Here is a 15,892-nt window from a genome sequence, read left to right as displayed (position 1 = left end):
GTCCGAGAAGGAAGGCAATGTTTGCTGAAACTTTGGTGGCTCCACTACGACGAAACTTGGCGTGAAGACGAAAGATATCAAGACATTCTTCAGTAGTTAAGCTTCTTGGCCGTAGATGTCGAACGTAGCTCGTTTTCGCTTCGTAGTCATCATCGGAGATGGAGTTGGTTGCGGGCATGTCAATGGAGGAAGGTCCACGAATGGTGACAACACGCTATTATTTTCGAGAGTTTTATGTGGCACATTTCATGCAATAAAATGTACATCTCCTAAATTAATTTGAATTAATGTTCAAAGGTTATACGTTATTGTAGGGGGAATGTGATGGATTCTGGATCATTGTGGTAACTTTTCTGACAGAGTATTGATTTTCACGTATGACGTCCAATGGGCTTTGTTTCTATCACAATGAGTCCGGTTCACTCACAAAATATCAGGAAAAATGGTCACGTGGCTCAAAAGTTTTTCCCATGGTGCAGTCGTGTACTGTCAGGCAACTTTTGTAACTTGTTTTCAGTGACTTTGACTCACCCTTTCATTGCATGGGACGTCAACTCTAAAAACGCCGCCTTGAGCCGTTCCTTCTCCACAGGGAGAATAGTCAGGTCCGTGAAGCCGACAATCGTCAGGGGATCCGCCACCGTGTAGTTTGCGCTTGACGACGCGATCGTACGATGGACCAGACGCGCTGGATTCGCATGGTGCTGGGTGTGTTTCGTTTGTCATGGAGGCAACGTGGCGACCTGCTGCATGTTGTCAGGGTGCAAACGATCCACTGGGGCTTACGCGTCCCACACGATGCAGTACAAACAACAAATCCTGGCGAACATTGGCCATCCTCCTGTATTCGTTACGACCATTGTGCTGTTTGATGGATGTAGAGGCCCTCGTCTGCCCCGAGAATTCCATTATCTTTACACAACTCAATTGTTTATATCCCGGAGGAAGCGACCGATGGCCATCGATGTTCGCATCTTGCTGTCTCTGGCGCTCTTGGCCGTCTGGATGGACCCGACCGCGGCCGACGGGAGCCAGGTCGACTCGGTGAGCGAGCCATTCCACGGCGAAATTAGCAGAGGGGTCGAACGAAGAGACGAGGCGGTGGCCCTCGAAGTGGCCAAGCCGCCCAGGACCCGCCGACTTACCAAGAAAAAGGCGCTCGCAACCACCGAGGAACCGCGTTTCATCGGGTACTGGTCTAACCTATCAAAACAAATCGTCGACTCTGTCATGGGTTGGAAAGGTGACAACTCAAAAAATTTGGATCAAAAACAGCTCCCCAATCTGCCCAACCAGCCGGCTCGAGGGCTGCCCCATGGCAGGATTGGAGCGAATCGTGTCAAGCTTTCCACGGAGACGAAGCACAAACACCCACCACGCCACCACCAGCCACGTCGTGGCAACGTCCGCGGTCGGATATAAGAAGCCGATGTTGCAATTGCACGGACTGGTGCTCGATCGAAACTCTAGTGAGTGCAGCGAACGCATCCCGTAACTCGAATGCCGAGCTTTGCTTTGCACAAACGAATTGGCCATGCTGCGACCCGTGGTCCACTCGACCCTGCTTGCAAGGTCACATTGTTGCAACACCCGACGAAAGTTGCGGACGTTCTCGTCATCATGGCTTGATGTAGTTGGCGTACTGGGTCCTCGAATTTTTGGCCGCCGCCAAAGCAGCAGTCGTGACGGAATGATGTTGACTGGTGCAACCAGATATACCCTGGGCAACGAAAGCGGCGACGCAATAACGCTTGCCGTTGGGTAAAATACTATTTGGAGTGGCTATCTCAACGCACCATGAATGCCCATGACTGTAAGGGAGCGAAAGTTGGCGCAACCATCGCGATGGTCGCTAGGTAGTGCAGCAGCGACGTCCACGGTGCGATCAAGGTCATGCCTGGCAATAACCATGGGCATCGGTTGCAAGGGCAGTGGCTCCACGAGTCGATGTGGTCGCATGCACCCCTCGTGAATGCACATGTTCATGGTCCCACCGGACAGTCCCCCCCCGCGTCGACCACCTCGAAGGGTTCTCGAAGGGGCGAGCCCAGACAAACCGATCGTCGACGATAGTGTCCAACCCGAAAGCGACGAGGCGGATGTCAACGGCCAGTCACCGATGCCACCATTGTGTTAAAGCCAGGGAACCACCTCGCATACCCCCGCGAGCGTCTCCCCGGCAATGTCATTTGGCCGAGGGGCATCGGCGGCTGCAACGGTCGGGTCTTCTTTCGCGCGTGCAACTTTGTGCTGGGCGATTGTGGGCCGCAGATTCGAATTCCCCACCGACTGCGAAGATGGCGAAAACCGAGCAGAGCGTCGGGATCGACTTGGGCACGACGTATTCGTGCGTAGGCGTGTGGCAAAACGACCGCGTCGAAATCATTGCGAACGACCAAGGCAACCGCACGACGCCGTCGTACGTGGCCTTTACCGACACGGAGCGGCTGATTGGAGACGCGGCCAAGAACCAAGTCGCGATGAACCCGTCGAACACTGTGTTTGACGCGAAGCGGTTGATCGGGCGCAAGTTTAACGACCCGATGATTCAGGCAGACATCAAGCACTGGCCATTCAAGGTGGTGGCCGGGCCGGGCGACAAGCCGCAGATTGTGGTTGAATTCAAGGGCGAGAGCAAGACGTTCCAGCCGGAAGAGATTTCGTCGATGGTGCTGATCAAGATGAAGCAGGTGGCGGAAGCGTTCATTGGGGTGGAGGTGCAGAATGCCGTGATTACTGTGCCAGCCTACTTCAACGACTCGCAGCGGCAGGCGACCAAGGATGCCGGCGCGATTGCTGGCTTGAATGTGCTTCGCATTATCAACGAGCCCACGGCCGCCGCGATTGCGTATGGCCTGGACAAGAAGGGCGGCGAGCACAACGTCCTGATCTTCGACTTGGGCGGGGGCACATTTGATGTGTCGCTGCTGACGATCGAAGAGGGCATTTTTGAGGTCAAGGCGACGGCGGGAAATACGCACTTGGGGGGCGAAGACTTCGACAACCGACTGGTGGACCACTTTACCGACGAGTTTAAGCGCAAGTACAAGGGCGACTTGAAGACGAACCAGCGTGCGCTGCGCCGCTTGCGCACGGCTTGTGAACGGGCGAAGCGCACGCTGTCTTCGTCGACGCAAGCGTACCTTGAGATTGACTCGCTGTTTGACGGAATGGACTACAACACGACCATAACGCGCGCGCGCTTTGAAGACTTGTGCAGCGACTACTTTCGCAAGACGATGGAGCCCGTGAAGAGCGTGTTGCAGGATGCAAAGCTGTCGAAGAATCAAGTGCATGAAGTGGTCCTTGTCGGGGGGTCGACTCGGATTCCCAAAGTGCAGCAGTTGCTGTCCGACTTTTTTCACGGCAAGGAGCTGTACAAGTCGATCAATCCAGACGAGGCCGTTGCGTTTGGGGCCACGGTGCAAGCGGCGATTTTGAGCGGGAGCAGCGGATCGCAGAAGCTGCAGGATTTGCTTCTCTTGGACGTGACGCCCTTGTCTCTAGGGCTCGAGACGGCCGGCGGTGTGATGACGACGCTGATTTCCCGCAACACGACGGTGCCGACAAAGAAGTCGCAGACGTTTTCGACGTACGCCGACAACCAGCCGGGGGTGCTCATCCAGGTGTACGAAGGCGAGCGCACGATGACGCATGACAACCACTTGCTGGGCAAATTTAGCCTGGATGGCTTGCCCCCCATGCCCCGGGGAGTCCCCCAGGTCGACGTGACGTTTGACATTGACGCGAACGGCATCTTGAACGTGTCTGCCGTGGAAAAGTCGACGGGGAAAGAAAACAAGATAACGATCACGAACGACAAGGGCCGTCTTTCCAAGGACGAGATTGAGCGCATGGTGAACGACGCGGAGAAGTACAAGGCCGAGGACACGAAGAACAAGGAGCGCGTGGAGGCGAAGAATGGGCTAGAAAATTACGCCTATAGCCTGCGCAACACCCTCCAGGAGGAGAAGATTCAAGGCGCGATGGACGCAGGTGACAAGAAAGTCCTGGAAGACAAGGTGCACGACATCATTTCGTGGATGGATCGAAACTTGGCCGCCGAAAAGGACGAATACGAAGGCAAGCAGCAGGAGCTCGAGAGTGTAGCCAACCCCATTCTGCAAAAGGTGCATGCGAGCGGCGGCGGCGGAACCCCCGGTGGAATGCCCGGCAGTCAAGGTCCCAGCACGTCCGGCGCCGACGGCCCCAAGATTGAAGAAGTGGACTGAGCCTGGCCCACGAGGCGTTTTGAGCGCGATGTTTTGCATTCTAGTTATGTGTAGGCAGCGATGACTCGACATGAACTAGTGGGGTCGGTAGTCGAATGACGTTCCTCTGTCTATGCACTGGCCGACTCGGCGACGATCCACGTCGTCACCCTTGTCAAGAGCTCGGCATCATGGTCGACGACACTGGAACAAGGCTCGTGGTGGTGCAAATGGCGCAAAAACGCATTTTGAAAACGCTCGCGCAGCGCCAGCATCATCTCGGCGACCCGTCGGTCCATCTCGAGGACGATCCACCCGTCGATGACGACGTGTACCTAGCAAGGTTCCAGCCACCGATGCGTCCCAGATGCATGTGAGCTCACCTGGTGCACGTTATCGTCGGTGGGACTTGCATCCACGACCGCGTCATGGCCCACGAGCAACGCCATGGCAAACGGAGACACTTTGGTCGCCACTTGAGCCACACGCACCCGCTCCGATTGCATCATGTCATGGAAGCACACCCAATGCACGAGGTTGTCGTCGTGGGGTTTCGATTCCTACCACACACGAGCCACGTGGCACCGCATCATGAGGCATGGTGGCGGACGCTACCTTGGGATACATGAGCACGGTGGACGAGCTCAGCTTGACCTTGAATTTGTCCTTGGTCGTAAAGTTAGCGCCGCTCCCACTTTTGTACATGAGGTTGGGATAAAGTCCAGCGGCAAGGACCGCTTGCGCCATCGGTTGCTGCCGTGGCGTCGACAGCGCGGCCGGAGGATGGTCGTAGCCAAGGGCGGCGAATTCGTTGCCCACTTGCTTGACTACCCCGAGGATGTGGTCCAACGCGGTGTGGACCAGCCAGTGCTGCTGGCAATACGAGTGAACACTCTGCCGCGAGTGCGATTGCCTGGCAAGGATATAGCCTTGCAAGGCGGCGTGAACCACTAAGTGATCGCTGGACGTCGTGTGCCCCAGAGCGCGCTTGATTTGCTTGCGCTGTTCGCGCTGCGCCGGGGTCATCCTGCACCGGCACAGGTCACGTCCGCCTTCGACTTGCAACCAAAAAACGTACCCGATGTCAGCGACAAAGGGATCGCGGAACGTCAGCGCGCAGCACGTGAAGAGCAGCGGTTCAAATACACCACAAAAGTGCCCGAGAAGAACCATCTTGCCGATGGCGGGCGGTACGCCCAATTGAGCGAGCTTCCACCCGAGGAACGTGAGCTCGTGGTCGTCGTCGAGTGCTCCTGTTCATTCATTCGTTTGAGACTCGCGGTGTCAAGTCGAACGACCCCACCAACGTACCCATGAGTTGCAATGCTGCAATGGCCGACTCGATGGCGTGGAGCGGGGGCGGGTCCAGCGCCATGTGCAAAAACATAGCAATCGAGTCGAACCCGAGCGCGTGGTTGGCTTGGTACTGAAGCAACTGAATCGCGAGCACGATCTCTTCCAGCGAGATGGCTGTTGCACACGAGTGACGGGTTGGTAGGCATCCCCAACTCACGTACCGACGAGTTCGGGGGTCATAAACGGAGGCAGGTCGTCGTACCGCTTCTTCGACATGAGGTGAAAGCATACGCCCGGGGCGACGCGGCCCGCTCGACCCTTGCGCTGAGCGCAGTTGGCCTGGCTGATCCACTCGGTGTGCAGCGCCGTGTACCCATTCACGACGGACGACTGCTTCGACTTGCCCGTATCAATCACGTACACCACATCTTCGATCGTCACACTCGTTTCCGCGATATTGGTCGCTAAAATCACCTTGCGGGTCCCGCGGGCCGGACGAGAGAACGCACTACACACGACAGTCAGCTCGACGCAAAGGGAAGCGACGACAAAACTCGACCCCAGCCAAGGGCCACAACGCAACGACGCCCATGCTATCGTCCGCAACAGCCACCACCGCAGTCCCATCTGAAAGAGACCTCTCCTGCATGGACTGGGAGATGGACTGGGAGTGCGGCAGGCTTCACATGCCAGAGACGTTCAAAACGACATGCAATCGCTAGAGATAGCGAGCCAAAGCATTCCTGGCGATGCCAACACACAGAAGCAAGCACACCTAGCCTAGGTCACTCCATTCGTCCGCGTCGAGCTCTGGTGTGTTTTCTCGGCAGAGTGGAGGAACAAGCAAAACGACTGCGTGTTTGGAAACGTACCGTCGCTGCTCGGCCGGCGACAACTTCGAGTGCAGCATGGTGAGCGTGATGCGTGCCATGAGTGTGCCATCGCACGCCATCAAGTCCGAGATCGCCATAATGTCTTCCCACCCAGGAACGAACACGAGGACCGCGCCGTCGCCGTACTGCGCCGTGAGCAAATGCTGCAGCAGCGTCACGACGAGGGTGGCATCGATGCCCCCATCGAGGGCATCCTGTGTAAGCTGATACTGCTCGACCATGATGTCCATCTCACGGCGCTTGAGCGATTGCTTCCTCGCAGCCAAGACCTGGGCCACGTGGTCGCAAACCGACCCTTCCATCGCGGCATATCCGTCCATGGCATCGACATCCATGTCGAACGTCGTCGACAGAGCAGCCGCGGAGGGCGCCGACGACATGGTGTGCCATTCCGTGCCAGAGCAAGTGGCCACATGCACGCCGAGGTCCTCTTCATCGGCGAACCCTTTGGCATTGCACATGACGCAGATCAAGTCGTACTACAACTCAACACGTCGATCACAAGGACCTGGACAAACGATGCGTACCTCGATGGCGGCGGCGCGGACTTGCGACCCCAAATTCGCCGACGCAGCGTCCCTGGTCAAGACGAGCACGTCGTCGAGGAAGCAAGGGAGGACTGGGTACACGCGCCCTTGGATCTGCACGATCGGGCACCCGTCAAAGTAGGCGGCAAACTTGTCGACCTGAATCGTCGCACTCATCAAGATCACGCGCAGGTTTGGCCGGTGGGGCAGGATCAGCTGCAGTAAAATCAGCAAAAAGTCCGTGTGCTTGTCGCGCTCGTGCACTTCGTCGACCACGATGTGGGTGAACGCTTGGCCTGTCGGGTCGGCGCTGAGCCACTTGAGCAAGATGCCTAATCGGTCCGAAGGTACAGATGAACATTCCAGCGATGGCCCTAGCTTTCTGCACCCAACCGGCGTGGTTGGATGGTTTCGAGATGTCGATGGAGACCTCACCGGTGGTGCAGAGTAGGAGCCGCGTGTGCTTGGCGCTGTACTTGGCATCGAGCCGAATGCTGTACCCCACATCCGTGCCCAACTCAACTTGTCGCTCGTCTGCGATGCGTTGAGCCAGCGTTATCGCCGAGATCCGACGAGGTTGGGTGACAACCACACGAGTCGCTCCGTCGTCGACGAGAAATTGAGGAATCTGTGTAGACTTGCCGCAGCCAGTGTCGCCGGCGATGACGACGACTTGATGCTGACGGGTCAGCGCAAGGAGCTCGTCGCGATGGCCAAACACAGGGAGAGCTTGCTGGCTCGAGCTGTACATGTGCGGCATGGGAGGCAGCCGCGGCATCGATTTGGAAAACGATGACGAATTGGGATCTTGGCGGTGGGCGGGCGGCGCACGCGCTGCTCCGTGATCTTAACAACAGAATATGTATGATGCATATGTGGTCCAACGGTGCTTCGTGATCGCTTACCCGACGACGGCCCAAGTGGATGCGCGTGAAGGAATGCTGCCATCGACTGCAATGTCGACGGAGACACTGACAGGGGCGTTGGTGGAACGCGTAACGAAACCTCCGTCATGGATGCCGTTGTCTTGGCGCGGGTCACAAAGATGAAGCGCGCATCGTCCTTCCCCGTGCTTTTCGAGTGGAAGCCATGCTTCGCCGCCATGTTGTGGATATACCGACGCTGGGAGTTGTCCAGCGTACTCGGAAACGTGAGCTCTGCAGCAGAAAACGTCGTATGGAGAAGAAAAGCAAGGAAGATGGCACCGTACGTGGTATGGACGGGTCCTCCTTGAGTGCCTTGAGCTGCGCTGCAACGTACATGACAAACTCTTCCGTGAGCGCAATGGGAGCTTCTACGCTTTGACGACCTCTTCCTCCACGGTCGCCACTTCTTTCTCTCGGTGCACCTCCACGTTCGTTTCCTCGACCGTGCTGTGGTGATGGAGGTGGTCCCGTTCGGGCATTCATTTGCCCACGCCCGCCTCGGCCACCTCCACGCGAAGAGTTGTCACCTCTGGCACCTTCATGCCGCCCTACACCGCTGGTGTTACGTCGATCGTCTTGAATCCTTCCACCACCCCGTCCACTCCTGCTGCCGCCACGTCGGCGGTTATTGGTTGCCGTGTCCATGCTTGAAGCTCACGATGGTGTGTTGGCTCACACTATTTCTTGTTGCACACTATTCTTATCCGTATGATACTTTGGCTACAGGCCAAAAACGAATTTTTGCAATTATAAATATCATCGGTTAGAAAATATTAAGTACGTTACAACCAAGACTATTTCGAATTGCTTGATCGACATTTTCACCATTTTCATCCAAATTCAGAATTCAATTGCATCTAATGTGTTCTCGAACTACTGCGTCCCGCCATTTGAAATCGTGGTCGTACGACAATGTCGAATCAAGTTCTCATCCAATTCGGAATTCGATAGCACATACCGTCCTGTGGAGCATTGTGAGGAAGGATATTGAAATCCTTGATGCGAAATTGTTACACAGAAGTGAAGCTTCATGCTATCCGCACAGCGTAAAATATGGGAACTCTAGAAAATGATAAATTGTGCACAATTTATACCTCACGCCAGAATGGAGGCGCATGAAATCGCATTAAATTACAGGGGGATATATAGAAACTATGGTACAGACAGCAACAATCAGTGCAACTTGCCGACGCTCGCCGTCTGACTCCGCGTCACCCACCGCGAGGCGCGATTGCAGAGGCGGTGGACGACGGTGCTCTTCTTCTCGTGAAGGTTGACGCTCACGTGGATGTCGTTCGTTGCATGGGGCGCTTGAGGAGGGTGCCGAAGGACGAGAACACACAACAGACCGACGGCAAGCACAGCCACGATATGCAGCCACAGGGTGTCAAAGAGCACACCAAAGTCACCCAAGACACTCGACGGAGTTGTCGCCATATACATGGAGGTCGTCGGCGACGATGGCGCAGCGGCACTCATGCCGTGCACAACTCGCATGGAGCGGCGGTGTGACGAAGAAGGTGCAGAGTGCGCATACGGGTCGGAGAAGAGCGTAAGACCAAAGACGAACGCGCACAGGACAATGCCGGCGGCAGGGGCGGCTAGGGTTGCCTTGTTGATGACGGGAGAAGCGGGGGGAAGTTCCGAGGAGGCCGCTTGAGACGAAGAAGTGGAGACAAGGCTGCGCAGAAAATGCAGTTGTTCTGTGAGAGACTTGATCGTGGCGTCCCGTGCTGCTAGTTGAGCATCTCGCTCAGCCAACTGGGCTTTCAGGTCGCTATTTTCGGTCGCAAGATCCGATACTTGGTTTTTTCGGCGCAGGCGAGACTTGTTCGCACTCTCACGGTTCTTCATTAGTCGAATCTCATGCTTTGAACGCTTTGAAACCACTTGAGACTCCACCAAGTTAGAGTCGCTGTCAAGGCTACGCTTCACCGTTGGCAAGCCGATCGGCATGGCAAACGGAAGCGTCAGGGCAGCAGGGACTACTGCAGGCATCCACGGATACGCCGTCGCCACGGGGTACGAGTTCGTAGGGGATGCCGTCGTGATTGACGAGTCGGAGCATTCGCTCGCAGACGGCGACGACACACCTGCGCTGGAGCTATCGTCTGTCGTGGTGTCGTTGAAGTCATGCGGAAACACCTCGTTCTTGAACAGGGGCAAGTCGTCAAAGATGTCGATGTCGTCTTCCATGGTCGGGTGGGTGGACGAAGGTGGCGCGCCATCAAACAGACATGCCATGTCCTCGTCGATCAGGATCATATCTAAATGCGCTGTGTCCATGGCGGCGGTCGTGCGTGGAACAAGCCGAATGCGAAAATGCCATGCTGGAATAGCGCGGTTTCGACTTGGTCGCGTTTGATTGGTGGAATTGGGGAACCTACATTCTGGAGAACAAAGGTATCCACCAATCAGATCACTTCAATCTTCTTTGACCAATCAGCAGACGACAGCGCAATTCGCACGTTGGCATTACGGCCGAACCACGCCGGCCTCCGATGAGGGCCAGGATGTGCCCTGATTCACTGCAGCGTAGGTGCGGAGACAGCTAGGCGTGGTACCTTTGGATAGCTGGGTGACGGAAGTGTACACTCTGGGGCGATGACACGTCGCGGCCGCTTGTTTGAACCAAATTGCCCGGGTGATTGGCGCATTTGCAGCGCATTTTGACTACAGAGGGTGGTCGTTTCGCTCAAGCGCGCTGGCTGGTTCAGTAAGAGCAGCGAAGTGTGTTGAGGAGGCGTTGGAAGGGCTTGCTCGACAGCAACCTTTGTCAAGAGCATCGCGACACCGCGCTGTGCCTTCCATTCGCCTTGTTCTGTCCCAGTTCACAAGGGAAAAAAGAACTTTAACCAATCACGAAACAGTACGAAACCTTGTACCTCCAACGTTGTGACGTCCCCGAAGGGTAAAGGAGCAAGGCGTTCCATCGCTTGGCACAAAGCTGACACTCTGAGTAATCTCGAGAGACCCTCGGTTGGACTGCTAGAGCGTTGGAGAGCTGAAGAATATGGCATCTTTTCTTGCTCATCTTGGCACGAACGTTGTTGCGTACACAGAGTTGTTTTGATTGGTTGAATTTTAGCGAATGAAAACCGATCATTTTGTCTTCATTCCGGTCGGTGTCGAGGAACGTTGCGCACGGCTCCACATGAAGCGCCGAGCACCCCTCAACAAGTCTCCCAAGGCAGCTGCGTCGCCGCGGCATGAGGTGTATGTGCAATCGCCCAAGAAAAGCTTCAATGGCGGCGAGGTTCCCGTCGGTGATGACATTGCGAAACCAAGCTTGTCAGTCGTCAAGCGCGTCGTTGCAGGCATCTCCATGATCGGTCTCTTCGGCCTCATCATCTATGGCGGTACACGCGCAACTACGCCATCGCTCTCGTGCTCATTTGTATCCCAGGACACTTGTACGTGACGTTGTTAGTTGTCATCCTGCAGGTACGCCGCCTCCCAGAGTGTCCCATCTTCGTCAACATGGATGTGGCGTAGACACTCATTTTCCGAGAGCTCGTCAACGTTCGATACCGCGCGGCAGCGGAGAAGAACATTCCGTGGTTTCGCAGCATCCAAGTACGTCACGTCCGGTCGTCGCAGAATGTCTCAGTCGACGGATGCAGTGGTGTTGGTTTGGGGTGGCCTTGCTGTACAACTACGGCGACTCGTTCCAGTCGTTCCTGCGGTCGACCCATACCAAACTCGACTTTCCCTGGTTACGCATGTACCTGCAGTACCACACATGGGTTAGCTTCAGTCTCTACGCCACGCTCTTTGTTTTCTCGGTGCTCAGCCTCAAAAAAGGTGATCTCGCCATAACGTCCCATCGTTCATGCGTCTTTCATAGGGTATTACAAGTACCAGATGGGCCAGCTGACGTGGACCATCGTGACGCTGTGCTTGATTGTGTTCCAGATGCGCTCCATCTTGGACAATATCTTCAAAGGCCTCGTGTGGCTCTTCTTTCCCGCGTCGCTCGTGGTGTGCAACGACTGCTTTGCGTACTTTTGCGGCAAATTGTTTGGCAAGCGCTTCATCAAGGCGGCGTTCCTCAAGCTCAGTCCAAACAAGACGTGGGAAGGGTTCCTCGGCGCGTTCGTGTGCACGGTGGCGTTTGGTTTCTGGAGCAGTGCGCTCTTGGCGCAGTCGACTTGGATGACGTGCCCGTTGGAGTCGATCGAGGTGCGTCCCATGCTCTCCGTCGTGGGTACTAGTATGACATGCAGCTGATGCCACCGCCGCTGACGTGCACGCCCCACCCGGTCTTCATCAAGGCATGGTATGCACTGCCAGCTCCAGTGGCGGCGGTGGTCTCGATACCTCGCGTGCAGTTGTACCCGATTCAGGTGCGCGTCGTCCGCATGGGATGGGGACATGTGATCGCTGTTTTGAAAGGTGCATTCGCTCGTATTTGCGTGCTTTACGTCGGTGATATCGCCGTTCGGCGGGTTTTACGCGTCGGCAATCAAGCGCGCGTACAAGCTCAAGGTTGGTTCGTTGCATGTTGTTCCGGGATGGTGATGGGCGGTAGGATTTTGATTCCGTCATTCCTGGCCATGGCGGGTTCATGGACCGCATGGACTGCCAGTTCATCACGGCGCTCTTCACGACGGTGTACTGCACGACCTTTATTTGGTCGTACTCTACCACCGCCGACGCCATCGTACAGCAAGTCGTGCAATTGCCCCGCGACCAGCAGCTGCAGGTGCTGCACCAGCTCCAAGCCGTCCTGGCCACTGCTTTGTAGCGCGTCGTTTGAGAGCGCGACAGGCGTCAATGTACGATAACGTGCATGTCTTTAGCCGTGCAAAGTACGCGTTGGAAACGTCGTTGCCATCGCGGCAGATAGCTCTTTCACCTCACACATCCAGGCGCTGGTCCATTGAGATGCATTAACTGCTCGCCGCGTGGACGGGAACGTCAGGGATCTGCGGCCGAGTCCGCCGCGTGGGCCTCTTTTCGGGTGGGGAAGCGCGCGAAAATGGACCGCGACCCCGACGTTATCGCGGCGAGAGCTCCCTTGACAGAGGGCGTCCGCTACGCGCGTGCATGGATTGTGCAACAGGTCACAGCGGTAGACCTACCAGGTTGCTCTTGCAATCCACGGCCCCAGCATCCAACAACACCTGGACGACTTGGTGGTGGGCATTGCGCCGTGCCTTGGCCACGGCTGTGTCGTCGTCCTATTCAAGTACCACGACCCGTTCGTCAGTCGCTTCGGGTCGCCGCCATGGAGGGTGCACCTTGTCACGGCTTTCCAGTTGAGCTCCACCTTGGACGAGCAGCTTCACCACGGCCTCGTGGCCATTCATGGCTGCCAGCAACAGCCCCGTTCGACCATTCTACCGAACTCTCGCGGGACTGTCGCAGCAGACGAATGCTTTACGCACCTCATCTTGGACGTCAAGCTGCGCACCGCGCCGCAGGAGGCATTGCACCATGCCCGCACTGCCTCGGGCTGCGGCAGCCGCCAACGCCGTTTGGTGGTTCTACAACCATTCAGATCAAGCTGCATCGTCCGAGACATACCTGGTCTACTGCGTCGACAACGGCGCCTGCGTCCGCGAGGGACTCGACTGCACTCACTTGATCTTCAGCTGCCGCGGACATGAGCGCAGTCTTTCCTGTCTAGACGCTCACAACGTTATTTTGGACATGGGCGGTGAAAGACCCACCGAGGTCGCGGCCTCCACAAGAGCACCCGCTGAGATCAGCATCGGGATGATGTCGACGAAGCCTTTCATTGCTGCCACCATCAGCGCAGTCACCTTTTTCTACGCCGCTTTGTTTGAATGGATCGCGATGTGGACGAGAGATTACGTCAGATGTCGCGTGGTTGACTTGAACGCCGCGGTCAAGCAGGAGCCGGCAAATCTCCGCCTGGCCGTGGAACACTGCGTAAAGCAGCGGGGAGTGGTCATCCTGCTTATGTGTCAGGCATGCGTTGACCCTGTCGACAAGTGTACCTTGGAGCGAAATTCGATGTCGGCGCCGGCGTCGACGAGGGTTTTGACGATCGGAACATTGCCCGTCGAAATCGCGAGCATCAGTGGTGACATGCCCTCCTACCCCCGACGTGTCAGGCATGTTCACGAAGCTGGTTATACCGTCGGGACGTTGATGTCGGCACCGTGCTCGATCAGAACTTGAAGCGAATCGATCGCGTTCGAAGAAACAGAAACAAAGAGAGCCGCCGCCACATCCTACACGATCGTCACACTCAGATAGATCGAGGTCCTTACATCGCCAGGCGAGTCGTATGCAGCGAGCGCCGCATGGAGTGCTGGCACGTCGTTCTTGGCCGCCGCGGCGACCATCGCGGTCATGTTGGTCGCTGCGCTGTACGTTTGGCCCATTTCAAAAATGCCCTTGCCAATTCCGAAGACTCCATTAAGTACGACCCACCGACGAGATGTCGTGGGGTTGTTATATTGCCAAACGACCGAGCGACATATTTCCAGACGCTGCGTCTGCCATGAGCCAACGCAAGCAGCGCCATCGCTCGACGGCTCCAGGGGGCATTAATCCGGACTAGTCCGCACCCACTTCGCTGCCGCCGTCCACTGGTTAGCCATGCGTTTGTCGTCAAAACGCAGGGAGTCGGCTGCAGTGTGAGGAATGAACACGTGTTCCGCACCCGCGTCGTCAACGTCCGTTAACCAACACGGAGATCAACGTCTTGATCCGATTCACAATGCAAACTGACTGGTATTACCAATCCATTCGAGTCACTACGTTGACAGTCTTGCAGCCACCCAACTGATCGACTAACCACGGACGTCCGTGCAATTAAATGCGGTTTGCCCTTGGTCACTTCTAAGGGCACACGTCGCACTTCCGCGAATGCCGCGGAACAACACGCCATAAACCAAAGGGAATTTCAGTCTCAAGATTGGTATCGTTGACGGGGTAAGACAGGCCCGAGATCGACCATGTGGTCATCACGGTCGAGAGACTGGACGTGTAGTCTTGAGTGGGGAATCGGCGGCTCCATTCACTGACGAAGTGTTTTCCCGTGCGATCCGTCCTCATGCCCGACAACTTCCCCCTGACATAGCGAAGCGTGGCTCAAGTAGTCGTGCGTATGCGATGATGGATTGCTCATGGCGCATGGAAGTGGGGCATCGAGTTGTTGGAACAGGAGTCCCCACGAGAATGTTCCAAGTGTGTGCTTGGTCCAATCAAACCGAGATTGGACGGAATGTGGTTGGCACACGCCATGTCCATGACGAAGGCAGACCTCTTTGAACACGTGGATTTTCGCGACAAGCTTTCGAGGCGGCGTCGTTCGTGCCCAAAACTCCGCGATGGGAGGCGGCGGCTTAGTCCCCCACTCCGCGATCCGAGCGGGCATGGACGCCAGTGAGAAGCACGTGCTGATCAAGGCCAAAGCGACGAGGCAGAGAAGGACGGCTTGGAGGCGCCGATGGGTGACCCACCCGAGGCAGCGCCCAACTTGAGAGCTGACTGTCGCGTTTTGTTCAGGATCAATGAGCTGTCGTGGCTGTGCTGGGCCGCGCAGCGTCGGCGCACACCGACGACTATGTCAGCCACCAGACACACCCAACTACTAGTAAAACAAAGTCTCGACGGTCTGGAAGGAGGGGGGGTCGAACCAGGAAGACTCTGGAGGTCGTGCGGCCTCCAAGGACTCAACAATGCCTTGGCGGTGACGGCGTCATGGTGGATTCATCCAGCCATTTCAGCCAAAGATTGCCGCGTCGTTTGGACGAGCACCGAGTTGAATGGTTCGGACGTTGTCGAGACAAGGCGTTTGGGCCATTGCCGACTGGCCACCGGCCCAGGGTTCAGTGACCTTCAACAGGTACGACATCGGTGCTTGCGGTCGCTTGGACCCGTCGTTGAAGGCAAATTGCCGCGATCCAAGCAAGCCGCAGCACGCTTCGACCACACAATCGTCTTCGCCAACTTATTGTGCCTGGTTCCAGTTTTCCCTCGTCATCGCACATTGCACGCGGCCAAGAGATCCTTCCATCTTGTGCACGGCCGCTGATATCTCTGTTCGAGACTGTTTGAGG

General features: G+C 56.4%; 6 protein-coding genes across 10 annotated transcripts; 4 read left to right on the top strand and 2 right to left on the bottom strand.

The window, feature by feature from the left end:
• Window positions 1-954: 954 nt before the first annotated feature.
• On the top strand, window positions 955-1,694 carry H310_09558 (hypothetical protein; the record flags this gene model as incomplete). Its single annotated transcript, XM_008875658.1, has 2 exons — window positions 955-1,404; window positions 1,635-1,694. The coding sequence occupies 2 exons, from the start codon at window positions 955-957 to the stop codon at window positions 1,692-1,694; spliced, it is 510 nt and encodes a 169-aa protein (XP_008873880.1).
• Window positions 1,695-2,297: 603 nt separating this feature from the next.
• Window positions 2,298-4,232, top strand: H310_09557 (hsp70-like protein; the record flags this gene model as incomplete). Its single annotated transcript, XM_008875657.1, has 1 exon — window positions 2,298-4,232. One exon carries the CDS (start codon window positions 2,298-2,300, stop codon window positions 4,230-4,232), a length of 1,935 nt encoding a protein of 644 aa, XP_008873879.1.
• A 6-nt stretch (window positions 4,233-4,238) lies between these two features.
• On the bottom strand, window positions 4,239-8,510 carry H310_09556. 2 transcript variants are annotated; one of them, XM_008875655.1, is made up of 11 exons: window positions 8,138-8,510; window positions 7,833-8,084; window positions 7,363-7,773; window positions 6,928-7,259; window positions 6,380-6,879; window positions 5,729-6,015; window positions 5,523-5,681; window positions 5,290-5,464; window positions 4,827-5,238; window positions 4,595-4,771; window positions 4,239-4,546 (listed from the first exon to the last, which is right to left on the bottom strand). In XM_008875655.1, the coding sequence occupies exons 1-11, from the start codon at window positions 8,496-8,498 to the stop codon at window positions 4,343-4,345; spliced, it is 3,270 nt and encodes a 1,089-aa protein (XP_008873877.1). In that variant the 5' UTR covers window positions 8,499-8,510; the 3' UTR covers window positions 4,239-4,342. The 2 variants fall into 2 exon arrangements, with proteins under 2 accessions (XP_008873877.1, XP_008873878.1); XM_008875656.1 differs by having other exon boundaries at window positions 4,239-4,771.
• Window positions 8,511-8,959: 449 nt separating this feature from the next.
• On the top strand, window positions 8,960-10,249 carry H310_09555 (hypothetical protein). The gene has a single exon (XM_008875654.1). The coding sequence runs from the start codon at window positions 9,808-9,810 to the stop codon at window positions 10,216-10,218; it is 411 nt and encodes a 136-aa protein (XP_008873876.1). The 5' UTR covers window positions 8,960-9,807; the 3' UTR covers window positions 10,219-10,249.
• Window positions 10,250-10,972: 723 nt separating this feature from the next.
• On the top strand, window positions 10,973-12,664 carry H310_09554. 2 transcript variants are annotated; one of them, XM_008875652.1, is made up of 8 exons: window positions 10,973-11,212; window positions 11,260-11,297; window positions 11,349-11,429; window positions 11,477-11,657; window positions 11,701-12,035; window positions 12,080-12,199; window positions 12,249-12,341; window positions 12,385-12,664. In XM_008875652.1, the coding sequence occupies exons 1-8, from the start codon at window positions 11,008-11,010 to the stop codon at window positions 12,598-12,600; spliced, it is 1,269 nt and encodes a 422-aa protein (XP_008873874.1). In that variant the 5' UTR covers window positions 10,973-11,007; the 3' UTR covers window positions 12,601-12,664. The 2 variants fall into 2 exon arrangements, with proteins under 2 accessions (XP_008873874.1, XP_008873875.1); XM_008875653.1 differs by having other exon boundaries at window positions 12,249-12,664.
• On the bottom strand, window positions 11,663-14,205 carry H310_09553 (hypothetical protein). Of its 3 annotated transcripts, none has more exons than XM_008875650.1 (10): window positions 14,096-14,205; window positions 13,961-14,056; window positions 13,820-13,918; window positions 13,674-13,775; window positions 13,529-13,627; window positions 13,383-13,481; window positions 13,244-13,342; window positions 13,097-13,195; window positions 12,938-13,036; window positions 11,663-12,890 (listed from the first exon to the last, which is right to left on the bottom strand). In XM_008875650.1, exons 1-10 carry the CDS (start codon window positions 14,177-14,179, stop codon window positions 12,774-12,776), a joined length of 993 nt encoding a protein of 330 aa, XP_008873872.1. In that variant the 5' UTR covers window positions 14,180-14,205; the 3' UTR covers window positions 11,663-12,773. The 3 variants fall into 3 exon arrangements, with proteins under 3 accessions (XP_008873872.1, XP_008873873.1, XP_008873871.1); XM_008875651.1 differs by having other exon boundaries at window positions 13,529-13,621; XM_008875649.1 differs by having other exon boundaries at window positions 11,663-13,036; window positions 13,529-13,621.
• Window positions 14,206-15,892: the final 1,687 nt, after the last annotated feature.

This window comes from Aphanomyces invadans (genome assembly GCF_000520115.1).
Source record: "Aphanomyces invadans strain NJM9701 unplaced genomic scaffold supercont1.21, whole genome shotgun sequence".
In the NCBI taxonomy this organism is placed as follows: Eukaryota; Oomycota; class Saprolegniomycetes; order Saprolegniales; family Verrucalvaceae; genus Aphanomyces; species Aphanomyces invadans.
This window is presented reverse-complemented; position numbering and strand designations above follow the sequence as displayed.

Coding starts and splice junctions, on each gene's coding strand:
- H310_09553 (XM_008875650.1), bottom strand. CDS start 14,179: ATGACCGCGATGGTCGCCGCGGCGGCCAAGAACGACGTGCCAGCACTC. Junction 13,776..13,819: donor ACATCGAATTTCGCTCCAAG/GTACACTTGTCG, acceptor ACACATAAGCAG/GATGACCACTCCCCGCTGCT. Junction 13,482..13,528: donor TTGTGGAGGCCGCGACCTCG/GTGGGTCTTTCA, acceptor GTGAGCGTCTAG/ACAGGAAAGACTGCGCTCAT.
- H310_09554 (XM_008875652.1), top strand. CDS start 11,008: ATGAAGCGCCGAGCACCCCTCAACAAGTCTCCCAAGGCAGCTGCGTCG. Junction 11,213..11,259: donor CGGCCTCATCATCTATGGCG/GTACACGCGCAA, acceptor TTTGTATCCCAG/GACACTTGTACGTGACGTTG. Junction 12,200..12,248: donor TGCAGTTGTACCCGATTCAG/GTGCGCGTCGTC, acceptor CTGTTTTGAAAG/GTGCATTCGCTCGTATTTGC.
- H310_09555 (XM_008875654.1), top strand. CDS start 9,808: ATGGCAAACGGAAGCGTCAGGGCAGCAGGGACTACTGCAGGCATCCAC.
- H310_09556 (XM_008875655.1), bottom strand. CDS start 8,498: ATGGACACGGCAACCAATAACCGCCGACGTGGCGGCAGCAGGAGTGGA. Junction 7,774..7,832: donor TCCACTTGGGCCGTCGTCGG/GTAAGCGATCAC, acceptor TCTGTTGTTAAG/ATCACGGAGCAGCGCGTGCG. Junction 4,772..4,826: donor CCGTGCTCATGTATCCCAAG/GTAGCGTCCGCC, acceptor CGTGTGTGGTAG/GAATCGAAACCCCACGACGA.